This window comes from Mesoplodon bidens (genome assembly GCF_964165515.1).
Source record: "Mesoplodon bidens genome assembly, chromosome: 13".
NCBI classification, from domain to species: Eukaryota; Metazoa; Chordata; class Mammalia; order Artiodactyla; family Ziphiidae; genus Mesoplodon; species Mesoplodon bidens.
In genome coordinates, this window is record NC_138169.1 from 33,438,118 (window position 1) to 33,465,249 (window position 27,132).

General features: G+C 46.8%; 1 protein-coding gene across 1 annotated transcript; it reads left to right on the top strand.

Moving 5' to 3' along the window:
* Positions 1-20,808: 20,808 nt before the first annotated feature.
* TMEM200C (transmembrane protein 200C) lies at positions 20,809-26,820 on the top strand. The gene is made up of 2 exons (XM_081252229.1): positions 20,809-21,271; positions 24,130-26,820. Exon 2 carries the CDS (start codon positions 24,225-24,227, stop codon positions 26,079-26,081), a length of 1,857 nt encoding a protein of 618 aa, XP_081108355.1. The 5' UTR covers positions 20,809-21,271; positions 24,130-24,224; the 3' UTR covers positions 26,082-26,820.
* Positions 26,821-27,132: the final 312 nt, after the last annotated feature.

Here is a 27,132-nt window from a genome sequence, read left to right on the forward strand (position 1 = left end):
ACTGTATATCCATATTAAAAACAAATTAAACAATAATCATGAATATTATCCAAAATAATAAAGGAACAATGAGTAGCTGCTTGATGTGAATTATCAGGAACATTTTCATGATTGTTCTTTAATTAATTGCTCCATAATCTGAAAGCTTTCTCTGCCTCTCAACGTGCAAAGCAGCCTAATACTGTGTTTCCTTCCCCAGAACTCACTAAGAGCTGAACAGTTAGTTCGATTCATCATGGCAATGAAAAGAGCATCGAGTTATGTAGGAAAACAATCTATGTGTTGCTGCCACTTGGAATTCAGTACGGAATTACATCCTGCAATTAATAAGAAGACCATTGTCTGAATGACCGCCGTCTCTCCGGGAGTCATCACTTCCCCTCTGCGCTCCCTGGGAAGAGAGGTCCTGGCACGGCCCCCAGAGCAAGACTGCACCAGAGCTCTGAGGACGCCCAGCTCTGATCTCCGTCCAGCAGCACATTGCAGAGATGGTGCTCCAAGTGGTAGCCAAGTCCCAGCCAAGAGGAGGCCTCACCACAGCTGACTCTGCATTTTCAGAAGTGTCAATTACCCAGTCATTCTTTAATAAGTACTTTTTAAGCATCTATTCTAGGTTAAGTGCTATCCTGGGCTCAAGATGGAGAAGCATGGACAGGATCTCCATCTTTGAGAATCCACAATCCACTAAAATGTAGCTGTGAGAGGGCTGGAGCTTCATCTGGCCTGCTCACACTGTACCCCCAAATCCATGTGAGTGCTTGGCTTATAACAGGTCTTCAAAAATATTTATCAAGTAAATGGATGGATGGATGGGTTTAGTGGGAGCACAGATGCATAAATTATTAACTTCCAGTTAATACAGTACTTTATATAAACTTACACCAAGGCTACAATTTATGGAGCCCTCACTAAGCTATGTGCCAGGTACTGTCCTACAAACTCTTCAAATTACCTATTTTAATCCTGACGCTCACCTCTGAGTAGCTGTGATGTCACACCATTGCAGGTATGGGGAACTGGCGTGAAGAGCACCCATGCCTTGGGCCCGAGCTCACACTCGCAGTGATAAAGTGATGACTCAGATTCAGGTCTTCGACTCTAGATCTCTTAACTACCACACTATACCACTCTCTCCCAGCTTTCACAAAAGCCAGGAGCTTCCAAATTGTGGGCCCAAATTTAAAAAGGAAAAGGAAAAGCGGTGAGTAATTTTCTGCCATGGGACATGCTAAACACGACAGCAAAAGCAATCTTCATCCTGTTGTGAGATCGCTCTGCTTTCCTCGGGGTTTTCCTGCACTCTGAGCCCAAGGAAGAGGCTGGAAGAAGACCCTGGCTGACTTATCCATTGGTTAGGAGAGTCAAGATGGTGGAGCTTTTCTTGGAGAAAATTCCGGTTTCCATTAGTAGGCAGAAGCCGGGTGGTGCTCCTTCTTCAAGACAAGCTACGAAAGGAAACTTAACCTTCAGCGGTTTTTAATACCAAAAATCTGCTGGAGAGCGGGAGCAAGAAAAAGGTCAACCTTCTTTAAAAAGTTGACATTTTTCAATCATTTCCACATAATGTTACAACATAGGGACTTTCCTGGAGGTCCAGTGGTTAAGACTCCGAGCTTCCAAAGCAGGGGGCACGGGTTCGATCCCTGGTCGGGGAACTAAGATCCCACATGCCCCATGGCGAGGCCAAATATATATATATATATATATATATTAAAACATACAATTCTATATTAAATGACAAAGGAAGCAAGTATATGTGCCACAAATATTTGAAAAGAATCACAGATTTATAAATTCAGAAGAGTCACTCTTCAGACTACGTACCCAGCACTTAGCTTGGGAGGGGATTATAGAGCCGCGGGTGCGAGCGGTGGGGGGTGGGGTGGATCCACGTGGAGGGCAGAAGCTGGGGACCTTGAACAGTCAGGAAAGCCCCAGAGTACCAAGCTCTTGGGATGCCAAGGAGACAAGGCTTATAGAAAGAGGTGGGACCACACCCAAAACAAATTTCTCCTCCTGTAAAATCTGCTGAGGGCTAAAGACCCTATTTTTTCAAATCCCTTTTCTCTACTCTTCTATACAAATGCTAAGGAATTCGCCACATTCTGTTCAGCTCCGCAGATTCCCTGCCTTGAGTGGAACAATAAACATTGAGGAGCGTGGACATTGTGTGATAGGCCAGGGCCATCTGTGCCAGGAGCAGAAGGGGCGTTTAGGAAATCAGTTTGGAGCAGTGGTCCTCAAAGTCATTCCCAGATGCGCAGCATCTGCTCAACCACGGACCTGCAAATATTTTCTGAGAAGGGCCAGAGAGCAAATATTTTAAGCTTTGTGAGCCAAGAGGCAAAACTGAGGATATTATCTGGGTACTTTTGTAACAAGGGAGGAAATCAAAATTCCCCAGTTTTATTGATGAAATGCAAACTATAATATTGAGTATACTTTTTTGTAATACAGATCGACTAATGAGAAGAATGAAATTACTTTTGCAGGGGCAGCATTTCCCTTAACTGGGGTTCAAACTTAGTGTTTCCTGTTGTGGAATCAGTTGCAAAGGTTCCATGTGTAAGAACCATTATTAGCCTGCAGGCCTTACCAAAACATGTGGCAAAACAGATTTGGCCCTCAGGCTAGACCTGGGAACTTATTAGAAAGGCAAATTATAAGATCCCACTCTGGACCTACTGAATTAGCAAATCTGGAGGTGGGCCAGATACCTGTGTCTTAACAAGCCCTCCAGGTAATTCTGATGCACCCTAGCATTTGAGAACCAGTGATTTAAAGTAAATGTTGAGGGGCCAGAATTAGCCCCGCCCACCCTGTTATTACCATGGTAACGGCCATTTCTCAGTCATCGGTCCTCGCCTTCTGCCCTACTTTCCCTCTGCCATGATTTTAATGAGTTTGGGTGTATATTTTTATTTAAAATAACCTTTTGGGTCTTAGGCAACTCTTTTGGAAAACATGGCACGCCCACGTCTGCTTGGAGCTATCTAAGCAAAGAAGCAGGAAGTCCTCTGGGAAAAGGCTCAGAGCTTGGGAGAAGGAAGCACTTCTAACCGAAGCCAGAAGGAGAAGCTCTTCAGACATTTTGCTTTCAGTAGGTAGCCCGAGAGATGGTTAATGGAAGTGGTGACTTTTCACCTTTTCAACTGCTGCTCACAGCTACCTCTGGTCAGTGAAAAATAAACGGGGCTACAACGTAGGTGCTGTTTTTGATTGAATTGGTGGTCTTGGCGCTATCATCATTTCACACAATTCATAAATAATATTTTTGTAGCAAACTCAGAGGGAAGAAGTATAGAGACTGTCCCCTGGGTTAATTCTCACTCTGGCTCATCTTTTTCTCTGTAAAATGCTGCCTCAATTTCTCCATGTGTACAATGGAAATAATCAAAGCCCACTGACAGCGTTGTCTTGAATATAAGCCTAGGTGTGTGAAGATCTCTGCCTTTGACAAATGCTGAGAATTATTATTAGGTTGCATTGTCCTAACAGACTGACAAGATGATGTTTACGCTGACAAAAGGCGTGCAAAGCACCTATTAGTCACGCAGTATCGCTCCTGTGGCTACGCGGACTGCTTCGGGGTCCATCTGGCGCCTTCCCGGCGTACTACATTTTTTTCCTGAAAATTCAAATAGCTCTTTAGACCCACTGGCCAGGATGCGTCTGCCAACATTTAAAATAGGTTCCCCACCAGCCTGACCCCACCTCCCCCCACCCCTGAAATTCAGATTCGTTGAGTGACTTGGGGTCACTTGGGGTCATCCCGAGGAGGAGGGGGAGGGATGCTGTCTCCAGAAGGGCTTTGGCGAGTCTTCCGGGACCAGCGTACAGATGTTTCCCATTAGTATGGGTTAACTGATCAAATTCACGGGATGAAACCTAGGAAGTCACAAAGAGCCAGACGCAAGTGGATGAGAGGTGGGATTTTAGGATATTAACTTTCCTGTTTTAGAATTATGGGGATAAAGCCAGGAAGGCTGTAGATGTAAGAAGGGAGGCCTGTATTCTCCTACTTTAAAGTTCTTGCCTGAGACAAGCAAAAAACAATGTATTTTGTGCTCTCAGAAGCTCAGAATCATGTTTCTTCTCAGGAATATTCCTGGCGCCTAAGCTTCAGTGCAGTAGATGCCAAGGAAAGACCGACACACCCAAGAAGGCTCACCGTGTTGGTGGATGGATTGGAGGCACTTTAAAAAGAGATAGAAACAGGAGAAGGGATCCTAAAATGACTTCGGCTAAACTATGAAGTTCCATGTACCTCCATGTCTTGTACCTCCATTTCTTCTATATTTTTAAGGTTTTTAAAACCCTTTTTATTTTGAAATAATTGTAAACTCAAAGGAAGTTGCAAAGGAGTGTAGAGAGGGGTCCTGTGAACCCTTCACCCTGCTTCCACTCAGTGTTAACGCTTGCGTCACTATATATGATATCAAAACCAGGAAACCAACCCTGGTACAAGCCACAGAGCTTACTCGAAGTTCACTGGTTAAATATGTACTTGTGTGTGTGTAGCTGCAGGCAGTTCTATCACATCTGTGGTCTCATGTAACCAACACAACAATCAAGATAATTAACTCCACCATCACCACAAGGTTCCTTTAGGATACTCCTTTATAACCACACCCCTCCCCACTCCCCACCATCTCTAACCCCTGGAAACCACTAATCTGCTCTCTATTTCTATAATTGTGTCCATTTCTTCATTTGTAAACAGATTTGACATTTCATATCTTGTAGTTGGTTCAAGAATTCCTTCACAAGATCTGTTCTTATTTTCTTTTTTTCTTAACATTTCTTTTTTTCTTAACACACTCTTAACATATGACCCAGCACTCACAAGTCTGAGCATTTATCACAGAGAAATAAAAACTTACAGTCACACAAAACCCTGTATACGATTGTTTACAGCAGCTTCATATTTAATAGCCGAAAGTTGGAAACGTCCCTCAATAGGTGAATGGCTAAACAGACCTTGGTACATCCACACCATGGAAGACGACTTAGCAACAAAAAGAAACAAACTTTTCACAGAGGCAACAACTTGGATGAGTCTTGAAGGCCTCATGCTGAGAGAAAAGAAGCCAATCTCAAAAGGGTTCCTACTGTGTAATCCATTTCAGGGAACCTCTCTAAATGCCAGTATTGTAGAGATGGAGAACAGATCAGTGATTGTCAGGGCTTTATGGATGGTGGTCAGGGGTTGGGAAGGTGGGAAGGGAGGCAGCTGTGTGTAACTATAAAGTGGTAGAAGGTGGCAGATCTTTGTGGTGATAGACTATACTTGACTGCATCAATGCAACTCTATATACACATTGTATCAATGTTAATTTCCTGGTTTTGATTTTGTACTTTAGTACAAAACCACTGGGAAATATAGGGTGAAAGGTACATGAGACCTCTCTGAACTATCTTTGCAACTTCCTGTGAATGAATAATTATTTTAAAATTAAAAGCTATATTTAAAATGGATAACCAACAAGGACCTACTGTATAGCACAGGAAACTGCTCAATATTATGTAACAACATAAATGGAAAAAGAATTTGAAAAAGAATAGATATATGTATATGTATAACTGAATCAATTTGCATACACCTGAAGCTATCACAACATTGTTAATCAACTGTACTCCAATATAAAATAAAAAGTTAAAAAAAGTTTAGTAAATTGGTAAAAAAAAAAGTGTGCAGATACAAATGTGTTGTAAAATGTATTGTAAAATTATAATTAGAGTAAATTATTAAAGTTCTAATAATAAAATAATATAAATAATTTTAAAATATATAGATGGCTAAATCAATGAACGATTTTTTAACATGTCAAAAATGATATTTTTGTGGGCAGGTCAAGATTTTTTAATAAATCTTGCTAGATTAGCTATTCAGTTTTTTAAAAAAGAAGTTAGGTCCCTGCTTCTCACTATACTCCAGAATGAATTCCAGATGGATTAAACATTTAAAAGTAAAAAAAAAAAAAAAAAAAAAAAAAAAACCACTAAAAAATTAAAGAAAGTGTGAGTGAGTATATACTGGATCACAGGATAACAAGATTCCTTCTAACCAGGAATCAAAGACCAAAGTCATAAAGAAAAAAATGGATAGTTTGCACTACATAAAAAATTTAACATTTTAATTAATGAATATCAGAAAGAAAATTCAGGGCTTCCCTGGTGGCGCAGTGGTTGAGAGTCCACCTGCCAATGCAGGGGACACAGGTTCGTGCCCCAGTCCAGGAAGATCCCACATGCCGCGGAGCGGCTAGGCCTGTGAGCCATGGCCGCTAAGCCTGTGCGTCCAGAGCCTGTGCTCCGCAACGGGAGAGAGAAGCCCGCGTACCGCAAAAAAAAAAAAAAATGAGGAAAAAAGTTTCAATATAGTCACCAAAGAGCTGATATCCTATAACATATAAACATATAAAAATGTTTCCAATACCTAAAAAAGATCTTAATTAGAGATAAGGGATAAAGAGAAAAAAGCTGGCAATTCCTAAAATAAGAATTTCAAATATCAAAAAGGTGATTAATTTCACTGATAACACAAATAGCAAATTTAAGAATATAATTTTATCTCACAATTAATTAATTGTATTTCAATACAATTATTCACCTTTCAAAATGGCAAAAAAATCCTTTTTTTTTTTCCCTGAAAGATAATATTCACTGCTGCTCAGAAATTAGGAAAACCCATTTGTGTGCAATGTAATACAAGTATTAAAAACTGCATAGGGCTTCCCTGGTGGCTCAGTGGTTGAGAGTTCGCCTGCCGCTGCAGGGGACGCAGGTTCGTGCCCCGGTCCGGGAAGATCCCACATGCTGAGGAGCGGCCGGGCCCCGTGAGCCATGGCCGCTGAGCCTGCGCGTCCGGAGCCTGTGCTCCGTGACGGGAGAGGCCACAACAGTGAGAGGCCCGCGTACCGAAAAAAAAAAAAAAAAAAAAGAGTGTGTTAAATTTTTGTAAAAGCCACTGAATAATTTTAACAGTGACTACCATTATACAGTCACAGCAGCGATGTATGAGAGACCCCGATTCTTCTCATCACCACGAGCATTTGATATTGCCATTCTTTCTTTTTTTAATATATATTTCAGTTGTTCTAGTGGAAATGTAGTGATAGTTCATCATGATTTTAATTAGCATTTTCCTACTGGCTAGTGAGGTTGAACTTCTTTTTGTGGGCTTATTTGTCATCCAAAAATCCTCTTTGGTGAAATATCTGTTCATCTCTATTGCCCATTTTCGAAGTGGATTTTGTTTTTTTAACTGTGGAGTTCTGAGTTCTATATATATAGAACTATATTATATATTATAGATATGTATTATATCTATATAGATATGTATAGATATGTATTATATCTATATCTATAATGTCACATATTATAGATATGAGTCCTTTGTCAGCCACGTGGTTTACGAATACCACAGTCTGTAGCTCATTTTTTCACACTCTTAACTGGATCAGTCTTTAATAGAGCAGAAGATTTTAATTTTGATGAGGTCCAACTTATTGACTTTTTTTCTTGTATGGATTATGCGTGTTGAAGAACTATTCACAAGCCCAAATTTGTCCCACAGATTTTCTTCCTATGTTTGCTTCTAAACATTTTATAATTTTACATTTTACTTTAAAATCTAATATATTTTTGATTACACCTTATTTAAGGTGTGAAGTTTAGACCTAGGTTTGTTTATTATCAGTATGGGTGTATGGTATTCAATTACTGTTATTATTCACTTTGTGTATATCCTTTAATCCAGAAATTCTCCTTCTAAGCCTCTTCCCAAAGGAAATAATTAATGTCCTGTCACAGCTTGTTTTTTTCTTTCTTTTTTTTTTCCAGAAGTGCGTTGGCTCCACATACCTCTCTATTCATTCTTATATAAAAACTTAAGAATTTCTCTTTTGCTTTATGGAGACATAATTTACATAACAAAAAATCGATCCACTTTGGGTGTACAATTCAATGGTTTTCAGTTTATTTGCAGAGTTGTACAACCATCACCACAGTCTCATTTTGGAACATTTCCATCACCCTAAAAGAAACCTTGTACCTATTTCCAATCACTCCCCAATTCCACCCCCAGGCCCAGGCAACCACAAATCTATTTTCTATCTCTATAGATTTGCTTTTCTAGACTTTTCATATAAACAGAGTGATAGAATCCAATATCTGATCTTTTACATATGTTTCCTTTCACTGATCGTAATATTTTTGAGATCGTCCATGTTGTAGCGTGTCAGTATGCTTCCTTTTTATTGCTGAGTGGTATTTCATTGTATGGATGCACCACATTTTGGTTACCCATTTACAACTTGATGGGCATTTGAGTTGTTTGCTTTTTAGCTATTATGAATAATGCTGCTATGAACATTCACGTACAAGTTTTATGTGGAAATGTGTTTTCACGTCTTGAGTAGACCCCTAGAATAATGCTGATATGTTAAAAGGAAAAGCCCAAGTCAGATTTTTATTGGAATTGCATTAAGCTAAGGGAATAATTGACATCTTTACAATATTGAGTCTTTATATCCAGAAAAATGGTGTGTTCCTGCAGTTGTTCAAATGTTAGAACCTCCTTCTAATTTTTCTACTTAGGTTAATGGGATGCTGTCGTAAATTTCCATTTCACTTTTGTATACTTCCCCTTTGCCCACAAATCCATTCACGGTCTTGTTCGTGGAAAGTACATGATAGATGCTCGCCAGTCACTTTCTTTGGTGTTAAGGACATGGCAGTGAGCAAGACCTAGCAGCGGCTCTCACTGAGCTTACTTTCTAGCTGAATGAAGGGACAGTTTGCCTGAAATCTTAAAATAGCTGTTGAAGTGGTAGAGCCGTGACAGGAATGAGTGAGTGAGAATGAGAAGTGGAGGAATCAGTGGTCCAGGTAGAGGCCGGGGCCATCTTTCCAATCCAGAAGTTCTCCGAGATGCGACGGACCCAGATTTTTTAGACTAGCATGCACCTAAGATTCTACCCTGATTCGTCGGGTCCACGGTGCCGGGAAGAGGGGCTACGGCGGAGAATGGATCTGTGCATCTTTGCTAACTACAGGCCAGGAGGGGACGATGGGTGAGCCACACTCTCAGAGATAAAACACCCTGTGACAAAGCCAATGAGAATTCCATGACAATCTCATCAGTCTGTAAGATCCTGTAATCCCTGTAACTTCTTCAGGTGTATTATTTATATGAAGCAGGCTCTTGGCCCACGTGATTGACGGCAAAACTCTAACGAATGTACTTGTTTGGAGGGTATGAGAAAGGCGGTAGCCAGGAAGAAACATCCCACTCCGAGAATGAGTTTGGAGAGAGAAAAACCCCAAGGAGGAGAGTGGATGGATACCACTTACTAAGAGGAGAAGGTAAGCAGCATTCCTGGGGCCTGCTAATAAGAAGAACAGGGGGCCAGAGAGGCTGCACAGCGAGGAAGTGCCGCTGGTAAGGAAGAGGAGCTTCCCTCCGGAGACTGAAGACCGTCTGTCTGAGAATCCCACAAGGGTGGGGGGTGGAGGAAGAACTCCCCCGCCTGGAAAACCTCCTAGAGATTTTTACAAAGAGCTAGTCCCCCATCATCCACCTCATACAGAGATCCTGTGATAAAAAAAGTGTTAGATAATCCATGGAGTGAACACTCCTGATACAATCCTGCAGAGGGAAATAGAGACAGCCGTTAGAATGCAACTTGAGCTTGTTACCTGATTTACGTAGAGAGACATTTCACGAAATGTTTCTTCAAAGATGGACTCAGAGTGGGTTAAACCCTTTCTCTGTCTTCAAATAATACAGGCCCCTAGGTGCTTGTCCCTCTGAGGATAGGGAGGTTTTGAATACAAATAACCAGAAGAGCAATTCCCCCGGTGATCCTGAACCTTCTGCGGGTTCACTAATGACCAAGAGAAGGGAGTAAACAGTACCCTCACTAACAGACCAAACGAAGGAGGTGGATAGACACCCACAAGGATAGAGAAATGGTAGCAAAGGATTTGCTTGGATAAAGAAAATGCGCCAGGGGAAGAAACAGATTCAACTGAGGAAAAGTGTCAACGAATAATACCTCTGGGGTATTGTCCAGAGAAACAAGGTAGTTAATGAGCTAGGGAAACCTGAAAAGCAGTGTTGCTGAAAGAAGCCAGAGCAGAGAGAGAAGAAGAAACAGGTATGTGTTTGCAGGGTGATCCTGAAGGTCAAAGAGGCAAAAGCAAAAATAATGGCTGAAGACAAACATTCCTAGTTATCTAACCATTATGATAGCTAAGCCCATGTTTTTAAAATTATACTCTTGGAGGAGACTTGTGTTTGTAACTAGGTCAAAGTGTCCCGTGGTACAAATAAATGATTGTGTTCTTTTCCAATTTTTAGGAAAAAAAAATGTTATCAGACAAAGGTTCACAGTTTTAAGGTTTTCTTCCATAAGTATTCAATATTTGATGCTTACTCTATGCTTATGTACGAATCTAATGTTAGATGGTTTGTGATTCAGTCGGAAAGCATACGTGAATTAATTTTGTTTGGTATCTGAAAATAGTCCAAGAAGAGCTCTGAGATTTTCAAACATCCCACCTCCTGAAGAAGATTGAGAATCTAACCCAAGTGAGGGCAAAGTCCAGAGCAGGATAAAACCAAACCCAATAGCTTCTGTTTGGGGATGTTGTTATTTTACTACAGTTTGTACAAACCAGTGAAACACAGTGGCCTAATAAACATTACAGAAATGACCTATCCCTGGTTTCCACAGCTTTAAGTGAGAATATGAGGGACCAGAAGACAGTAAGGAATCTTTAAAAGCCAGCTAGTACTTTCTTCAAATCCCATCATTCAATACCAACTATTCAACATTATGCATCATTTAAATACTGCATTAATGTGCATGATATCCAAGAGGTTATGCACTATGACCTTGAGATTTTTACAGCTGCAAAGGCAAAGAGGGAATCAAATTATCTAGTTTGACTTTCCATATCCTTTAAATAAATAAATAGGACATTTAAGGATCACCCAGGAAAAGGGTACAAAACTTATCATTTCAACGTGGTTTAGAACCCCGTCTTGCTCAGAGACGGAAAGGCTAGCTGACTTTTTGATGTCTCTACATGCCAGTAGAGACAGGCACAGAAAACCTGAGAGCTGGTTCCACTGATGGACTCCTTGGAGCTCTGTAACTTCCTCTGAGTTGAGATCCACAACTCTGTGTACCACCACCCTCCTCCGCCCACACCCCCTCACCTGTGCCCTCAGCCTTTGCAGACTCCTGGAGAGATTCCTTTACTGCTTACAAAAGGAAGCTGCAGCTATTCTCTGAGTTCTAGTACTTCTAAAGTAAGCCATTAAATATGTGTTCTGATGTATAAGCTCTTAAAGTGACTGCTGCAAATGACCATTTTTTCTCATTCTCCTCCTTTGCTTTGTGAATTCTCTGCCTTGATCATAACATAGTTATCTCTGTAAATGGGGAAAACATCATTTCCTTGGCAAAAAAAAGTAGAGCTGTAACATTGAATGGTATCAAATTTCCAGAAAGTATAATTTTTCTATCATTTCATTCATATTAATGTCATCAAAAGCCAGAAGTTATAAGTGATCAGGAGGCACTGGAAGGCAATCTGTGACACAGTTGCCCTTCAGTGAGCTGAATATATTAAACTCTTATACGATTTGCTGTAAATATTCAGAGCACTACAGACCTTTGTGTTGCCAAACCCTAATCCTGGGAGGAAGTGGCTTTGGAGAATAATAAAAGGCAGAAATATTTTGAGGCATTATCTCTGCTTTTTCTGCATATCATTTTCCAGTATACCACACCAATATTTCAGCTCTGTAAAAAGCGGTGTAATCACTTTACTTCACCTGTCAAGAAATCATGTTGGCATCTTTCTCGCCAGAAAATTAATACTTGTGATGCTTTTCTGACGTCATGATGCTTCTGTCTTCTTCAGTATAAAGAAGCCAGCTGAGATTGTTTTCAGTAAGATTTTATAGAAATTTGAAACTAAATTTAGTGGGGTAAAATGTGTGTGCTTTTCCCCTTCAGAAAAACATTTATATTAATATTACTTCGAGCCCACATTAATCATGTAACTTTTTTTGTGGTTCTGATAAGATTTCTTCATTGGGTAAAAATATTCTATCAAGGCTGATTTATTGGTTTTATGTATTAGACATCTATGTGCTTTGTGATGGTCGTTTGGGGCAGGCAGTTTTCTCTTTGGCTCTGACTATTTATACTCTAAAAGGATTTAAATATATTACAGTTGTTACAGTGGGGTCATCTGAAGGGGGTGTGTACTAAAAAATGAATTGGGTGGCACCCCCTTCAAATGTAAAATTAATTCCTCCTTGTGGTCGTTTGACTTCTAACGATCTTAAGCCCCAAACGTTAAGATTCTGTAGTTACATGTTCAGTAGGTCAACAGCGGGGATTCCAAAACAGGGTGAGGTCACGTGAGGCCCATCACCTGGATTCCTGAACAGTGGAGCAAAGCATGGGGCTCACGTGATGGTCGCAATGGCCCCAGGCGTGAGAATGAGGAAACCCAGGCCTACTTCAAAACACAATTACTCTCAAAATATCTGACACATTTTCCAAGTGTAGATACATTTTAATTTTATCTCAATCCTTTTGAATAAAATTATATAGGCTTTATAATATCAGCTTTTCTCCTGACATAACATGCATAACTTTTTCCCACTCTTTGTTTTAGAAAGGAAGCAATAACCTGTTCCCAGTACGAACTCAAGTTATAGTCTGGTGAGGACTCCTTTCACAGTGATACTTAAGAGGAAACGCTGCTTTTTTGTCAATACTCCGTCCTTGGACAGGTATAAAGGTCTCCTCAGTCACCCTAGTAAATCAATCTAATTTCCCAAGTCCATAGTCACATACACAAAAAATATATAATTTTGTATTGTTCCAAACAGAGGACTAGAACAGTATCTGGCTCCCACACAAGTAGTTGTTCAGTAACTATTTTTTCAGGGAGGGGTAGCGGGGCAGGCACCACAGATGTGCTCCTTTGAAGGGAATTAAGTTGGAAACTGGAGAACAGTACAGAAGTGAAAGGGATCCGGACCCTGCCTTCTGGGACAACAAATAGGAGATAAATGTATGAAAATGCCATTTACTTCCATCAGAGAGAAAATGAAGAAATCTATCCCAAGCTTTACAAGTGCAATTAAAGCCATTTCCAGACCCATCTATGGAGGAAGTGACCATCTTGGTGAAGCTTAGTAACCAAAGGCAAAGGAAAAGCACACTTCAGGATTTATAAACAAACAAAAAGAAAACCCACAATGACTGCAGGAGTATCAAAGATTAGAAGATAAGGAGGTGAGAGCGGCAGTCACTGCCCCCTGCCTGGCTGGGACTCACTGGGAACCGCACAGCACCCTGGGGAATGCTTCCCTGTCTTTGGATCCGACCCAAGCTTCATAGGTATCCTCTGCCCTCCACTGCATCTCCAGCACCCAATGCGCGATGAGCCCCCTGTAAGGATTCACCACCGTCATCACAACCACCAACACCTGAATAAGGCTGCACAGGCCTCCACACCTGTACCCCAAGCAACACCTACAGTGGCAGCTCCAAAATTTCTACATAGAATAGGCTTAACGATACGATGGCAGGAGGAGCATTTCCGTAGCAAGTACTCAGTTTTTACTTCCCTATGTTCACTTAGGGGTGCTTCTTGGGGTGGCGGTGATGATGGGGGCCCGGAGGGCCTCTTCCCCACGCTGCTCCTGGCCATCTCACTTCTTCCCCACAACCACCTTGAGAGGGAGGGGTCAGGCAATAAGACACTCAGGCATCTCACCACCCATCTCATACCCAGCTAGGAGGGGCAGAGCTGCTTCAGTGTAAATGGTCTGAATCCAAAGAGTAAAAGCCCGGAGGAGAGCAAACCTGACCTTTCGGAAAGCTGGACCCAGGCCTCACCTCCGCCAAACCTGTTTCCTAGAATGCTGCATACACCTGCGAAAGCCACCACATTTTAATTTCCTCTTCCGTTTGAGCTAAAAAACATGCTGCTGCCCTGTGTAAGAAACACACATTGGGGACTTCCCTGGTGGTGCAGTGGTGAAGAATCCGCCTGCCAATGCAGGGGACACGGGTTCGAGCCCTGGTCTGGGAAGATCCCATATGCCGCGGAGCAACTAAGCCCGTGCGCCACAACTACTGAGCCTGCGCTCTAGAGCCCGCGAGCCACAACTACTGAGCCCATGTGCCTAGAGCCCGTGCTCCGTAACAAGAGAAGCCACTGCAGTGAGAAGCCCGTGCACCACAATGAAGAGTAGCCCCCGCTCACCGCAACTAGAGAAAGGCCCCGCGCAGCAACGCAGACCCAAGGCAGCCCAAAATAAATAAATTAATTAAATAAATGTATTTTTAAAAAAAAGAAACACACATTTGGCCACAGATGTTATGTACTTCCGGGTGCACTACTTGAAACAGAGTTAAAAGCAAAATTCTCTTTCTCTCACACACGGATGCACACAAAGATGGGGACGAGGTGAATTCTGTCGCCTCATCCCTCAAATGAGAGGATTGGGCCGGAGCAGTGGTTCTCAGAGTCTAATGTGCACACAAATCATCCGGGCATCTCGTTAAAATGCAGATTCTGATTCAGCAGGTTTGGGATGGAGCCCAAGATGCAGCGTTTCTAACGAGCTCCCAGGTGATGCCGATGCCGTTGGTCCACGGACCACACGAGGAGAAGCAAGAGACTAGAGCATCTGAAGGTTCCTTCCCGTTCTAAGCATCTGAACATCTCCGTCAATGGCATGCTTGGCCCCTACTCCCTGGGCCCCTTACACCCATCAGAAAGGTCATGTTCACGTCATTATGCTCACAAGCCCAGTTCTACACCTGCCCTCCACTGGCCCAAATCTACCCCAGGTCAAGGGTGGGATCCATATCCACGAGGTATTCCTTAACTGGTTTTTTTCTCCCCAATGATCATTTTCCTCTGAACTCCTCTAGCACTTAGAGATTTTGCCCTCTTGCCTTGCATTGGTCACTGGTTATTTTTTGATGACTCTAACTAAATTATAGGCTAATAGGGCCGTGTCCCCTAATCTCTTCCTTCTCCGGGAATACTCTCACAGGGTCGGCTCCCTTTCAGCCTTCAGTTCTCAGTGCAAACCCCACTCCTTGGCGAGGCCCTCCCTGAGCACCGACAGAAATTATTCTCTCTCGATGCCCCCTCTGACCAGTCACAGCACCCTCTTTTAATCTCTTCGTAACACTCATCAAGGTTTGAAATGTCCTCGCTTGTTTACTTACTTGTTTATTATCTGCCTCCCCCCCCCCAACCCCAGAGAGGGACTTTGTTTACACTGTTCATCACTCTACCACTGGTGCCTAGAATGGTAACTATAACATAGTAGGTTATTTGTTGAGTGAATAAATGAAAGAATCAAAGAGCTGGGCACACAAGAGGCCCTTAAGAAAATGCCTGTGGGATGAGTCAGAGACCTGTCATACAAGCACTAATCTTGGAATCTTATGTTTCTTTACTTTTGAAAATGAGTTCCTTGTCTGTGCTTCTCCTTTCCTGCTGGGTACTCACAGCAGCTCACATCACAATTAATTTCGAAAGGAGCTTGGACATGTGAGTTTTTATTAGTTCTCAGTAGGACAAGTCTTCTACCTGTAGTGCTTGTGGATTACAAGAAATAATGGGAGCAGTGTCAGTGTGGACATTCAGGATATGTTTTGGGAACATAGGGCACATTTAGCTGTGGGTTTCTTTTTTTTTTTTTTTTGCGGTACGCGGGCCTCTCACTGTTGTGGCCTCTCCCGTTGCGGAGCACAGGCTCCGGACGCGCAGGCTCAGCAGCCATGGCTCACGGGCCCAGTCACTCTGCGGCATATGGGATCTTCCCAGACCGGGGCACGAACCCGTGTCCCCTGCATCGGCAGGCGGACTCTCAACCACTGCACCACCAGGGAAGCCCAAGCTGTGGGTTTCTTCTTGGTTGTTCCATTGATAGAGCCCTGTCTGCAAAGCCCTTTCCAAGCTCGGTTTTGATCAGCTTTCAGGCCTGCCAACACACCCTGGTTTCTCACTTTAGACCTCAATTATCTTACAAAGCACACAATCCAGTTTTGACGGTGTACCTGGAAAATGGTAGAAAATGCAGGCCATAGGGGGAAACTGAATGTACAAAAATGAACCTACTTATTAGAGAAAACAACCACTGGTCGGTCTCTAGAGCTTGGTGATTTGCAAAATTAAGAATGAATGGTGCTGAATGAAGGCAGAACGCGAAGGCTGTCTTTGCCACATGCCATTTGTCTGGAATGGAGGTAAAGGCCCCCGTACGATGTGCTCTACGGAGGCCTCTTTAGACGTTTCATCATTTCCTTTCCTTTGTGGTGTAAGCATTTGGGCTTGAACACTGACAACTTTCAGGAACACAAAAACAGGCTGGATCGTGACCTTGACACAGCATGAGTTTACCCTTAGTTTCCAAACAGAAGTTGTTGAAAGCGATGCTGAGTTCCTTCTCTCAGAGGTTCATTTGTGGGACTCTGGGGAATAATGGCAGAGGCAAGCTCCAGTCCTTCTGGCATAGCAGTGTCCGTGGGGAAGGGCTAGAAACACAAACCATGTAACCTCTAACTGTGAGAAACCAAAGCTTTCCCATCCTTGGGCTTCTAAGTTCTATTGCTCCATCCAGGCTCTGCTGGGTGTTTTCTTTCTTGCCTATTCTGTTCCAAAAGAAATCTAATGGGGCTTTAATCCACTGTTGCATTTCCTGTTTTCTGTTTCAGCAGGCCCTTTTGTCCTTTGCATGTGCCATGAAAAAAGTGTGAGGCTACCAAGGTATGTAATGGTGGGGATAAAGATCAAAGACTGTGCCCACTGAAATCTGAATTTCAGCTAAACACATAGCTTTTGAACATATGTTCCATGTGAGATTTTATTTGCTAAATCTATTGCTTGGTTTATTGTTTTCTTTGGTCGTGTTTTTGTTTGTCCTATTGTCTTTTATCGGCAGGGGTATGAAGAGGGAACAAGAAGAGAGGAGGAGGGCTTCCCTGGTGGCGCAGTGATTGAGAGTCTGCCTGCTGATGCAGGGGACACGGGTTCGTGCCCCGGTCTGGGAAGATCCCACATGCCGCGGAGCTGCTGGGCCCATGAGCCATGGCCGCTGAGCCTGTGCGTCCAGAGCCTGTGCTCCGCAACGGGAGAGGCCACAACAGTGAGAGGCCCGCATACCGCAAAAAAAAAAAAAAAAGAGAGAGGAGGAGTGAGATATTTGGCGTCCCTTATTTAACCTCGAGATAGTGGTTTCCTTCTGCTGTAGAGATGCCAGAAGAAGGCTTTAGAGTCCTTTCTGTGAAGTCCTCAACCTCCAGTCTGAAGACTGTCCTCTTGGTTGTGTTTCTGCAAACTCCTAATTTGCCTCTAGACTGACATGAGTTTGAAATCTGGGTTCTCCAGCAAACTGAAATGAAAGGGCCCTTGTAATTGCACAATGAGTGAGGTAGCAATGGGGAAAATGTTTCCACTCCCCTGGAGAGTGGGCTTCTTGAGTGGCACTGGGCCATCGCCACGTGGGCCACAAGGGCAGGTGTCGTGCAATCACCACAGCTGATCCTGTAACTCCATTTCAGAGTGATTAAGTGCAGGGACCTCCCATGTAGATGCTGGCAAATGTGAACACAACGGGAGAGTGAGGGTAACAAGCTGGGAGAAGATGTGCAGGCTAACGAGCATGATGGCTAAATGCAATGAGTGTTTACCACGCGCTAAGTGTTAGTGAACGTGAACTAACCTGGTTTAATCCTCACAGTAACGCTATCAGGTAGGTGTGCGTCATGATCCCCGTAACAGATGAGGAAACCGAGGCAGAGAAGATTACATCATTTACTTATCTGATTAAATTACATCGTTAGTTTGTGGAGCATACAAACTGGTTCCAGAATATACGGCCCTAAACTACCTCTGTTTCTGCAGCCTGAACAATCTGTGCGATCAGGGTGTGGGGAGAGGTAGGAAGCGCTGAGCGGCTGACACAAGCAAAGCCTTTCCCACTGCACATTCCTGGAGGCCAAGGGGGGCCTGAGTGGGCCTATGGCAGGCCAGCCACCATGGTGTCTCCCCTGAGCGGCCCTAGGAGCACAGGCAAGCAAGCCGCCAGCCCAGGGTGATGAAGTGATCAGGGTCAGTAAATGGACTGTGAATGACTTATGAAACGGAATACATTACATAAGCGTTGTTTTTAAGAAAGAGCAGATGAAAGATTTCAGGTCAGAGTTTAATCCAACTAAACTAAGCTCATCTTTTCTCTCTTCTTTTTTCCCCAAGGCCTTCATTACTGTCCTGCTACCACATGTTCTGAATGTTGGGCTGAGCCCCGAGTTCTTGAGACACCGGTGAATTATCATGATTAGGTAGCCTTGGCCCATCAGTTTCCAGCAGGGTGAAAGGGAGTGTCCCACAATCTCAGAAATCATCCCAAATGAACGGCCAGTGTAATTAGAAAGAAAGTAACTCCAGAAGGGCCAAGAGCATCATTGTTCCTTTCAAAGTAACTACATAACTTGGAAACCCGTGGGAATGTATGTTGATATATTATTACAGAGGTGATAAAGGACTCCACTGGAAACAGATGTGATCTGATTTCCTCTGATACCCTGAGCTGAAAACAAAATTACTGAAGGTGATAACACTCAGGTGAAATGAAACAGTTCAAAGTTCCAAAGAACTTAGTTTGGAAGGAAGCCTTTGAATAATAAACCATAAATTTTATTGCAGTCACCAACATAAGAAAAATATGTCCCAAGGCCTGTTTGTCTAGAAAAGGATGCTTTTCTTTTCTCCTCACATCCCTCAAATGAGTTTTAACTGTGCAAATGAGGGCTATAATTTATGTAGAAAATTTGAAACTATTAATGGCTTAATCCACCTCAGGCTGTATTGAAGTTCTGCAGCATGATTCCTGTTTACACAGCTCAGCAAACAGAGGCCCACGAGGATAGGAGTTGCCACCCGTGGCCCCTGGCAGCTAGCTGTGTAGTGAAATGAGATCTTAGATCCAATCTTTGTGCAAAACACCAGTTTATTACTGGGATTCAAGAAGTCTAGATGCTCAGAGCCCCCCCCCCGAAAAAAACCCCAAAAACCTTTTCAAATCACTATTAGACCAAGTGATTTCTTCTTTGCAGTGATTTCTCTAAAAGGAAACACTCCAATGTGGGATTGAAAACTTTCCCTTGGTTACGGCTTGTTTTCTAGCATTCTGAATCTGAGCAAGAACAGAGAGGTAGAAGGTGGTGGGTTCTGAATACCCTGATCATAATCCAGCTTCATTATTTGCTTGAAAAGGGGGACAGAGGCCACCTTCCAAACAAGCAGGTGCAGGAGGTTTCCTCTGAGGAAACATTTCTCCTCCACCCCCTCCTGTCTCCCCACCATCTCCATCCCCATATCACCACATTTCTCTCTTTAAACCCGTACATGTTTGGTCTTTATTGTTCTTTTTGCAAAGTGCAAGCTCTAGCTTTAAACACAAGAGAATGCTGTGCACCTTGAGGAACAATCTTGTAACTGGAACTGTGGGCAGCAAAGCCCTCCTGGGTGGGACCCGTGGACCCTTAAACAGCCAAACTCAGAATAGACAACAGCGCCCCCAGCCGAATATTTCTGTCTGGACCCCAAAGTTCAGACAGCACCTGCTCTTCTGTTGCTTTCTTCTTGAACCTCGGCTGCCCCATTTCAATAGATAATTGAAAACTTTCTTACTTTCTTCTCAATTCTCCACGGGGAAATTCCACTTTGAAATTCTTTTCTCCCTGTCATTTTTACTTTACAGTTGAGAGGGCAGGGACGAGCTAGGAAACAGGATTTCTCTCTCCCTCTCGCTTTTTAAAAATGACGTAGGGAGTTTGGACGGCCTCCCTACCCCCACCTCCCCTCTGATTCTAACCCTGATTCCTGGAGAATGACAGTTTTCCTCTCCATGTTTGCTGATGACCGCGCGGGTCGGAGCAGGAGGGGCTGCCCAGCGAGAGCCCCGGAGCCGATTCTAATCTCCGATGGGCCCCAGCTGCCCGCGCCGAGGTCCCGGGGAGGCCGGCCACAAAGCCCGGCTGGGCTGGAGCGCGAGGACAGCGGACCGCAGCTGCCACGAGCCCCGCGGGGCGCGCAGCTCGGCGGGGGCGGCTCCGCTCGGCCGGGCCCGAGTTCGCTGGGGGACAACTTACTGTGCTCGCTCTGCGTCCACACTGCCAACTCCCAAGTGGGAGGGGGGGAACAGCAAAGGCTGTGTCGTGTCCGAGAGTACAGGCAACAAAAGAGGAGAAAGGAGAGGGGAGGCAGGGAGGGAGGGAGGAAGGGAGAGGGGGCGCTACCCCGTGCTCCCCGAGAGCGCCCCTCGGATGCTGATGGGGAGCCCCTCCCGGAGTGGCGGCCCTTTCTCTGGGCCCCCTCCAGCCCGCTGCTCAGACAGGTTAGTTGGGAGAAAAAGAACAAAGCTCCCAGCCAGGGCAGGCAGCGGTCCCGGGGCGCCCCGGGGGATGGGAGGGCCGAGGCCGAGGCGCCCGGCGCCCTGCCCTCCCCGCGCGCGCCCTCGGCCCGGGCCCCCTCCTCCGCCTCCCCTCGCGCCTCCCAGTCCTCGGGGAAGCGGTTCTTCCGAAGGGACGCGCGCCCGCGGGAGAGGAAGTGGTGGGAGCGGGGGAAGGCCGGCGGGGGGGTGGTGCGGGGAGCCGGGGAGGAGGCGGGGAACGGGGGGCGGGTGCGCCCCTGAGCTGCCGAGTCGGGCCGGGTACCGACTGCCATCCTGCAGCAAATTCCCTGTGTCATGGCTCCGGTCTCTTAGCAACAGCCGCGGGTCCGGCCGCCCCGAGCCGAGCGAGCCGCCGCCGCCGCCGCCGCCGCGGGCTCAACTCCACCCGGCGGAGCCCGGCGCGCCGCAGCCACACAAAGAGGCGCCGGCCCGGCCGGGAGCGCCGCGGGAGGGCACGGCGAGGGACCGGAGCGGCGGCGGCGAGGAGAGCGGTTCCAGGCAGGATGCAGGGTGCGGAGGACCCGACACTTCTTGGAAACTCTTGGAAATGGCTCCCGCCCCGGCACCGTAGGGGGCTGCGCACCCCGGGCGGGCGCTCGCCCCCGCCGGGCTGCTGAGCCGCGCTCGGATGGAGGGCCCCGAGGCGCTGTCCCTGCGCTCCGCCGTCGGCTCGGGCTGAAAAAGTTTCTCCATGGTTCCTTTGTGTAGCCCGAGCGCCCGTTCTCTGGCCGCGAGCTGCCCCAGTCTTCCCGGGTAAGTGAGCGATATTGTTTGCTTCCAGTGCTGCCATTTTGAGCAATTCTGTCTGTCCCCGGCCCCCGAGCGGCCCCTCCCCAGCCCTCCTGCCCGAGCCCGTGTCCCCCGGGCGGGTGTTCGGGAGAGTAATTTTCCTGGGCGGGCTACACGGCATGCGCTGCCCAGATAAAAGCGAGTTCAGGATTGCCCTCACTTCGCTCCTGCCTGTTTTCTTTCCAGAGGCGGACTCCCAGCTGCTGCACTCATGTGACTCCAACATAAATAAGCAGACCTAATAAGGAGGGCAAGGGGCTCGCTTCCCTGCCAGTGAGGGACCGGGGGTCGAGGACCTGGGTCGAGTCTCGGGCAGGGCAGGGCAGGGCGCTCCCAGTCCTGTGGGCTCTGAGCCTCAGACACCGAGTGGGGTTTAATCCATCATGAGCCGAGAACTTGAATGTCTCTCTTGGAAGCTGTTGTATTTTTAGACATCCCTCCTTTGCTTCCCCATCCTCCATTCCTTAACCACCCAAAGACCAGCACCAGGCAGTAAACTGCTAGGGCAGCCAAGCTCGAATGATAAGTTTGTTTTCCTTCGTTCTGTATGAAGAAAACCTCAAAGGTGGGTTTTCCGTGCCATCTGACCTTTATCAGTATTTCCCGTCAGATGGAAATACATAATAAAGGAGTTCAGGCTTCAGCAGAGCTGAGGGAATAATAAACTAGGGAGTTAATTACTAGCTGTTAAACTAATTTTAAAGATCTTCTGTAAACGATTTGTTGAAACCCATTCCAGTCTTCCTTACACTCCACCCAGAGCCAAAGCTGCCTTGCTGAGGTGAAATACAGGTGTGGACCTTCCTCTCCCAAGACGTCCAGCATCCATATCAATGCCCAACAAAATGTCTCTCCTCTGGGAGAGCCACCTTGCCAACTGAGTCTGGGTTTGCTTCTAAAATGTCTGGCTTCCTCAATCCTTCTTAAAATAATCACAGATCTTCAGATTATTACATTAAAGATGATAGAGTCTAAGCAGTCTTTGTGTTACAGCTACGTAATGAATGTGTTCATTTGGGGGTCGGAGGAAGGGATGGACAGTAAGCTACTCTGGTTTTGGGTTTGTTTGTTTTTTTCAATCTGTACTTACTGGTGCAGCTCCTTAAAAACAAAATTCAAAAGGTTTATAGATGTCTCTCTACTAACCCTCTGTAACCTACCTCACGTTTAACCCCTCTCTAACCCACCTGGCGTTCCTCCTTACTGAAAACCAACTAAGTTCAAGGAGATACTGATTTTCAAGCATTGGAAATAGTTGATTACCATTTGCTTTTCCACCAGTGGAGGAATGATCCTGCCTGAACTGGTATGATGGAGGTGAATCAAGGGCCAAAGCCCTTCACCCAGGCACCAATTAAAAGCAAAAATTACTTAGGTAATCCCACATTTCCAAAGGGTAATTTATTCTAAAACATTATTTTATAAAGGATATAATTCCCAAAGGCTTGTGAGTGATATCTAAGCCTTTCAATTTCATACAATGCCCTTAATTTTAACATCTCTATTACAGAAGGGAACAAAACCAATGGAACAAAATGTGTTACTCTGGGGATCCAGTAGGATTGAAATTTTTAGAAGCTGACAGATATCCACAGAGATGCGTCTGTGCATTTACCTACCCGAGCTTTATTATAAACGACTAAACTTCCTATAGGAGAGTCCATTGGCTGTTGCTGCCGTCCTTTCCTAAAAATGACCTCATGAGAAAAAGATGAAAACAGCTCTCACTTGGGGAAATGTCATTCTACAAGTCGTTATTATGTAGACTGCTGTACCTAGTTCACTGCCTCATTTGAATATTTGGATTCTTTAGAATGTGCTGTTGGCACAGTAATAAGGGGTCAGAATGCTATTATGGCAGAGTTTGTTTCTTAGTTTTTGTTTTGGTTTGGTTTTAGATTGGCATTTTCCCATATGAGAAAAAGATCTTTCTCTTGGAGATTCTGGGGGACTTCTCAAATTCCCTGATGAGATCTAGCACATGATACCTTAAAGGGAGTTCCTCTGAGGGAGGAGAGGAAGCCAGAAGGAAGAGCGCAGTTACATAACCAGTTACCTAAAACTAAATATTCCACCCCAAGAAGCTGTCCAGATGTTGCAAAAAAGAAATGAGGAAGCGGCTGTGAGAGGGATCAGCTTGCCTCTAGCTGTAAGAACAATGATGGCTGGGAGACCAGTTGGTGGAGAGATCCATGGTCAGAGCACTGACAGTTCTCTACTGTTCTCCTAACCATGAACTCTGTATTAATTATCTCGGGTAAATAATCCGTCTGCCAGGATATGACTTTTAACTCCCATCCAGTGAAATGATTTCCTTTTGTCTTTGTAAATCAGTAACTTTTGTGACCGTTTTCGGGACTGTGGGCCCCACATTGACAGATCTCTCTGCTCCGTTAGAGACTTGGAACTCTGGGGCAGCTCCCCTGAGAAAGCCAGGAAAGCCCTCGCCCCCTACCGCCGAGTCCCACATTTATTGATAGCTTTTACTAATGCTCAGAACTCCGTTGGCTGTCAGGCAGGAGCGTTTGAAATGAGCACTGCTGGAATAGTACCTACAGAGTGAGTGGAGGATGGGGGGGGGGAGAAGGAGGTGGACTCTCAAAGTGTTTTATCGTCTCTGATCAATTATTGCAACAGCGCTTCTCTTCCCTAATCCATTTCCCGCACACCCTGGTCTCTACCTAGGGCACTCCCGTTAGCGGGTAATGGCCCTGGGGCGAGGGGCACGCACGTGGTGGGATCCGGGAGCGGGACCATGGCAGCGCGTGGGATGTTGCTGCAGCCAAGCCTACACCCTCTGACTGTCTTCCTCTGCTTTGCAGTGGGAGGAGGTGGCGGAGCAGCTAGTGGGCAGCTGGTGCCCCCCCCAGCACAGGCCTCCGCCCCAGGGGCTAGCCCCGCACTGCACCTGCTCGCCATGATCGCCACCGGCGGCCTGCTGAGGATTTCCGCCAGAAAGCAGGATCCCCTCCGCCCCCCGAGCCAGGTCCCCAAGCGCAGGCGGAAAGCCAAGAAGAGGCGCAAGAACGACGTGGTGGTGGTGAAAGGCAAGCTGAAGCTGTGCTCCGTCTCCGGGCTCATCGCCCTCTGCGGGATCCTGGTGCTGCTGGTGGGCATAGCCTTGGCGGTGGTGGGCTACTGGCCCAAGGCCAACGGGACCAACAGGGAGGGGGGTAAGCAGCTGCCGCCCGCGGGCAGCGGCCACCGCGTCCCCACCATGACCAACAGCAGCAGCAGTGGCAGCAGAAACCGGTCCAGGAAGCACCCGGGGCCTCCGGAGGGTGTCACCGCCAGTTCCGTGGGCGCGCCCAGGAGCACGCCTCCAGCACGGTCCCCCGCGCCCTCTTTGTCCTCCTCTACGTCCGTGGGCTTCTTCTTCCGCATCTTCTCCGGCTACCTGCACTCGGACAAGCTCAAGGTCTTTGGGCCCCTCATCATGGGCATCGGCATCTTCCTCTTCATCTGCGCCAACGCAGTGCTCCATGAAAACCGGGACAGGAAGACCAAGATCATAAACCTGCGGGACCTCTACTCCACCGTCATCGACGTGCACAGCCTCCGCGCCAAAGACCTGGCAGCCGCCGCGGCTGCTGCCGCCGCCGCCGCCGCCTCCTCGTCCTCCGCCCCCACCTCGGCGCCCCCAGGGGCCGCGCCGCTCAACGGCTTCCTCAGCTACGTGCAGTCGCGGGGCCTGGAGCTGAAGCCCGGAGGCTGCGGCGGCGCCGGGGACGCCTTCGGGGCGACGGCGATGCTGGGCAGGGGTGCGTGGCCCCACCCCGCGGGGCTGGGCGGGGGCGGGGCCCGGGGCGCCGCGTCCCCCCCAGACCTGGCCTCGTCCCCGCGCCGCCCGCGGGAGCCCCAGAGCCTGGCGGAGGCCGTGTACAGCATCTACCGCGAGCGGTCCGGCGTGGCTGGCCGTCGCCGGGCCGCCGCCGCCACCGCGGCCGCCAGCAGCAGCAGCAGCCCGGCGCCCTGCAGCCCCCCCGAGAGCTGGGGGCGCCAGAGCACTGCCAGCTCCCTCGTGGGCTCCTCGCTGAGCGCCTTCGCGCTGCTGCCCCTGCCGGGGGACCGCGACAGGGACGGGGACGCAGCGGGCGCGAGCCGCGGCTGGCAGCGGCCGCCCGGGGAGCGCGGCTCCCGGGAGATCCCGCGGGGCGAGCTCGACTCGAGCTTGACCGACCTCCGCGGCGTCCGGGGCGGCGCGCGCTGGGCGCCCCGCGAGCCGGAGGAGCCGGCGGGCGCGGCGGCCGCGTGCACCGCCAGGGGGCAGGGTGGCCGCCTGCCCAGGACCGGCAGGTACGCGGCCCTGCGACGCCGCAGCACCAGTGGGCTCCCGGACTACCGGGCGCCCTCGTCCCCCGAGCCCCCGCCCGCCTCGCGCAGCGCGGACCTGGACTCGACCGTCCCGGCCCCAGCTGCCTCCCCCGAGCCCCCGCTGCGGCGGGAGCGCTCGCCCCCCGCCGGGCCGGACTCGCCGAGCTCCCAGTCGGATGACCCGTCCTGCAGCAATAAGGGCTACACACCCCTGCGGGAGGCCGGCACCTCCCTGGAGTCGGTGGTGGACCCGGTGGCTGGTGAAAGTCCAGACGGTGAGGCCGCCACCTCCCCGGGGGCGGAGCAGAGTCCCCCGGAGGGTCCCGGCCAGAAGCCCCCAGCGGGCGAGCCCCCCCGGCGGGTGCGGAGGCAGTTTACAAACGAGGAGAAACTCTTCATGATTTCCCGATCTCACGCCCCAGGGGTCGAGGACGGAGAACTGGAAACTACTGGCATTTAGGGAAAGAGGAGGCGAGAAAAGAGTGAGAAAATAGGAGAAACGCCTGCTTGAAGCAGTGAGCTTAACAGTTCCCTCTGTCCTTGGGGATCTATCCGAGGAAATCGACCACTACCCAAAGAGCTGCAGAATGTTAGCCTTGAATTGCGTTCACGAGATTCCTGTAGATAACTCCAAGCAATTTTTTCTAAAAAAAAAGCAAACTAGTCTTATATGTCCGATGGTGATTGTATGTTCTATGAAAACCAAATGTATTAAAAGGTCAGCAATCTAGTTCATGGATAAAATTCTCTTAATTTTCTTAGGATCAAAATAATATATTTTTGACAGTAACTGTGCACTTTACTCCAACTTTTTCTCTGGACCCCTAATTTCCCTAACCTGTACTCTGCCGCTGGTTTTGTCCACAGCTGCTTGTGAATGACAAGCTTTTGCCTCCTATGCTTTTGCGGAGCACAGAAGGGTCTATCTCAGTTCTTTGAGAACTGATATTACTAAATGAAGTCAAAGCCAAAAGCATGCGTTTGTCGGGAAAGAGCACTTTCCTCGCCCCACCCCACTCTGCTCATCCAGTTGCCCAAAGGCCTCTCTATTTTTGAAAAGGGAATTTACATTTTGCTACTAGGGCGTCTAATGGAGACCAGAGGGGGCCAGCGCCTAGATGGACTGTTACATTCCTACATTTACTATATCAAGTACACGATACTTTATGGAGTACTATCACACCTGGACTGAAAATAGCATCAACATGAAAAAATCTTTTTTAATAAAACAAGTTTCCAAACAAACATAATACTCCCTCATTTTGCCTTGGAACTAATACTTCTAACACCCATAAAACATTAGGCAGTTCAGCTGGTAAATCTAAGATATTTTGCTAGGATACTGCTACTGTGATTCTAGCTCTCTTCCCGCAAAGTGCCCAGCACCATCCTCAATCAATTTCCATCGTATTTTTAACTTTTAAATAGAGGGTAGAATTGAACATCTGGGAGTGTGTCTTTCAAATAGAATGAAACGTTAAATAAACTAATCTTCTACAGTATTTCTAGTT

What these genes read in the sequence shown, in the direction of transcription:
- TMEM200C (XM_081252229.1), top strand. Translation starts at nt 24,225, where the DNA reads ATGATCGCCACCGGCGGCCTGCTGAGGATTTCCGCCAGAAAGCAGGAT.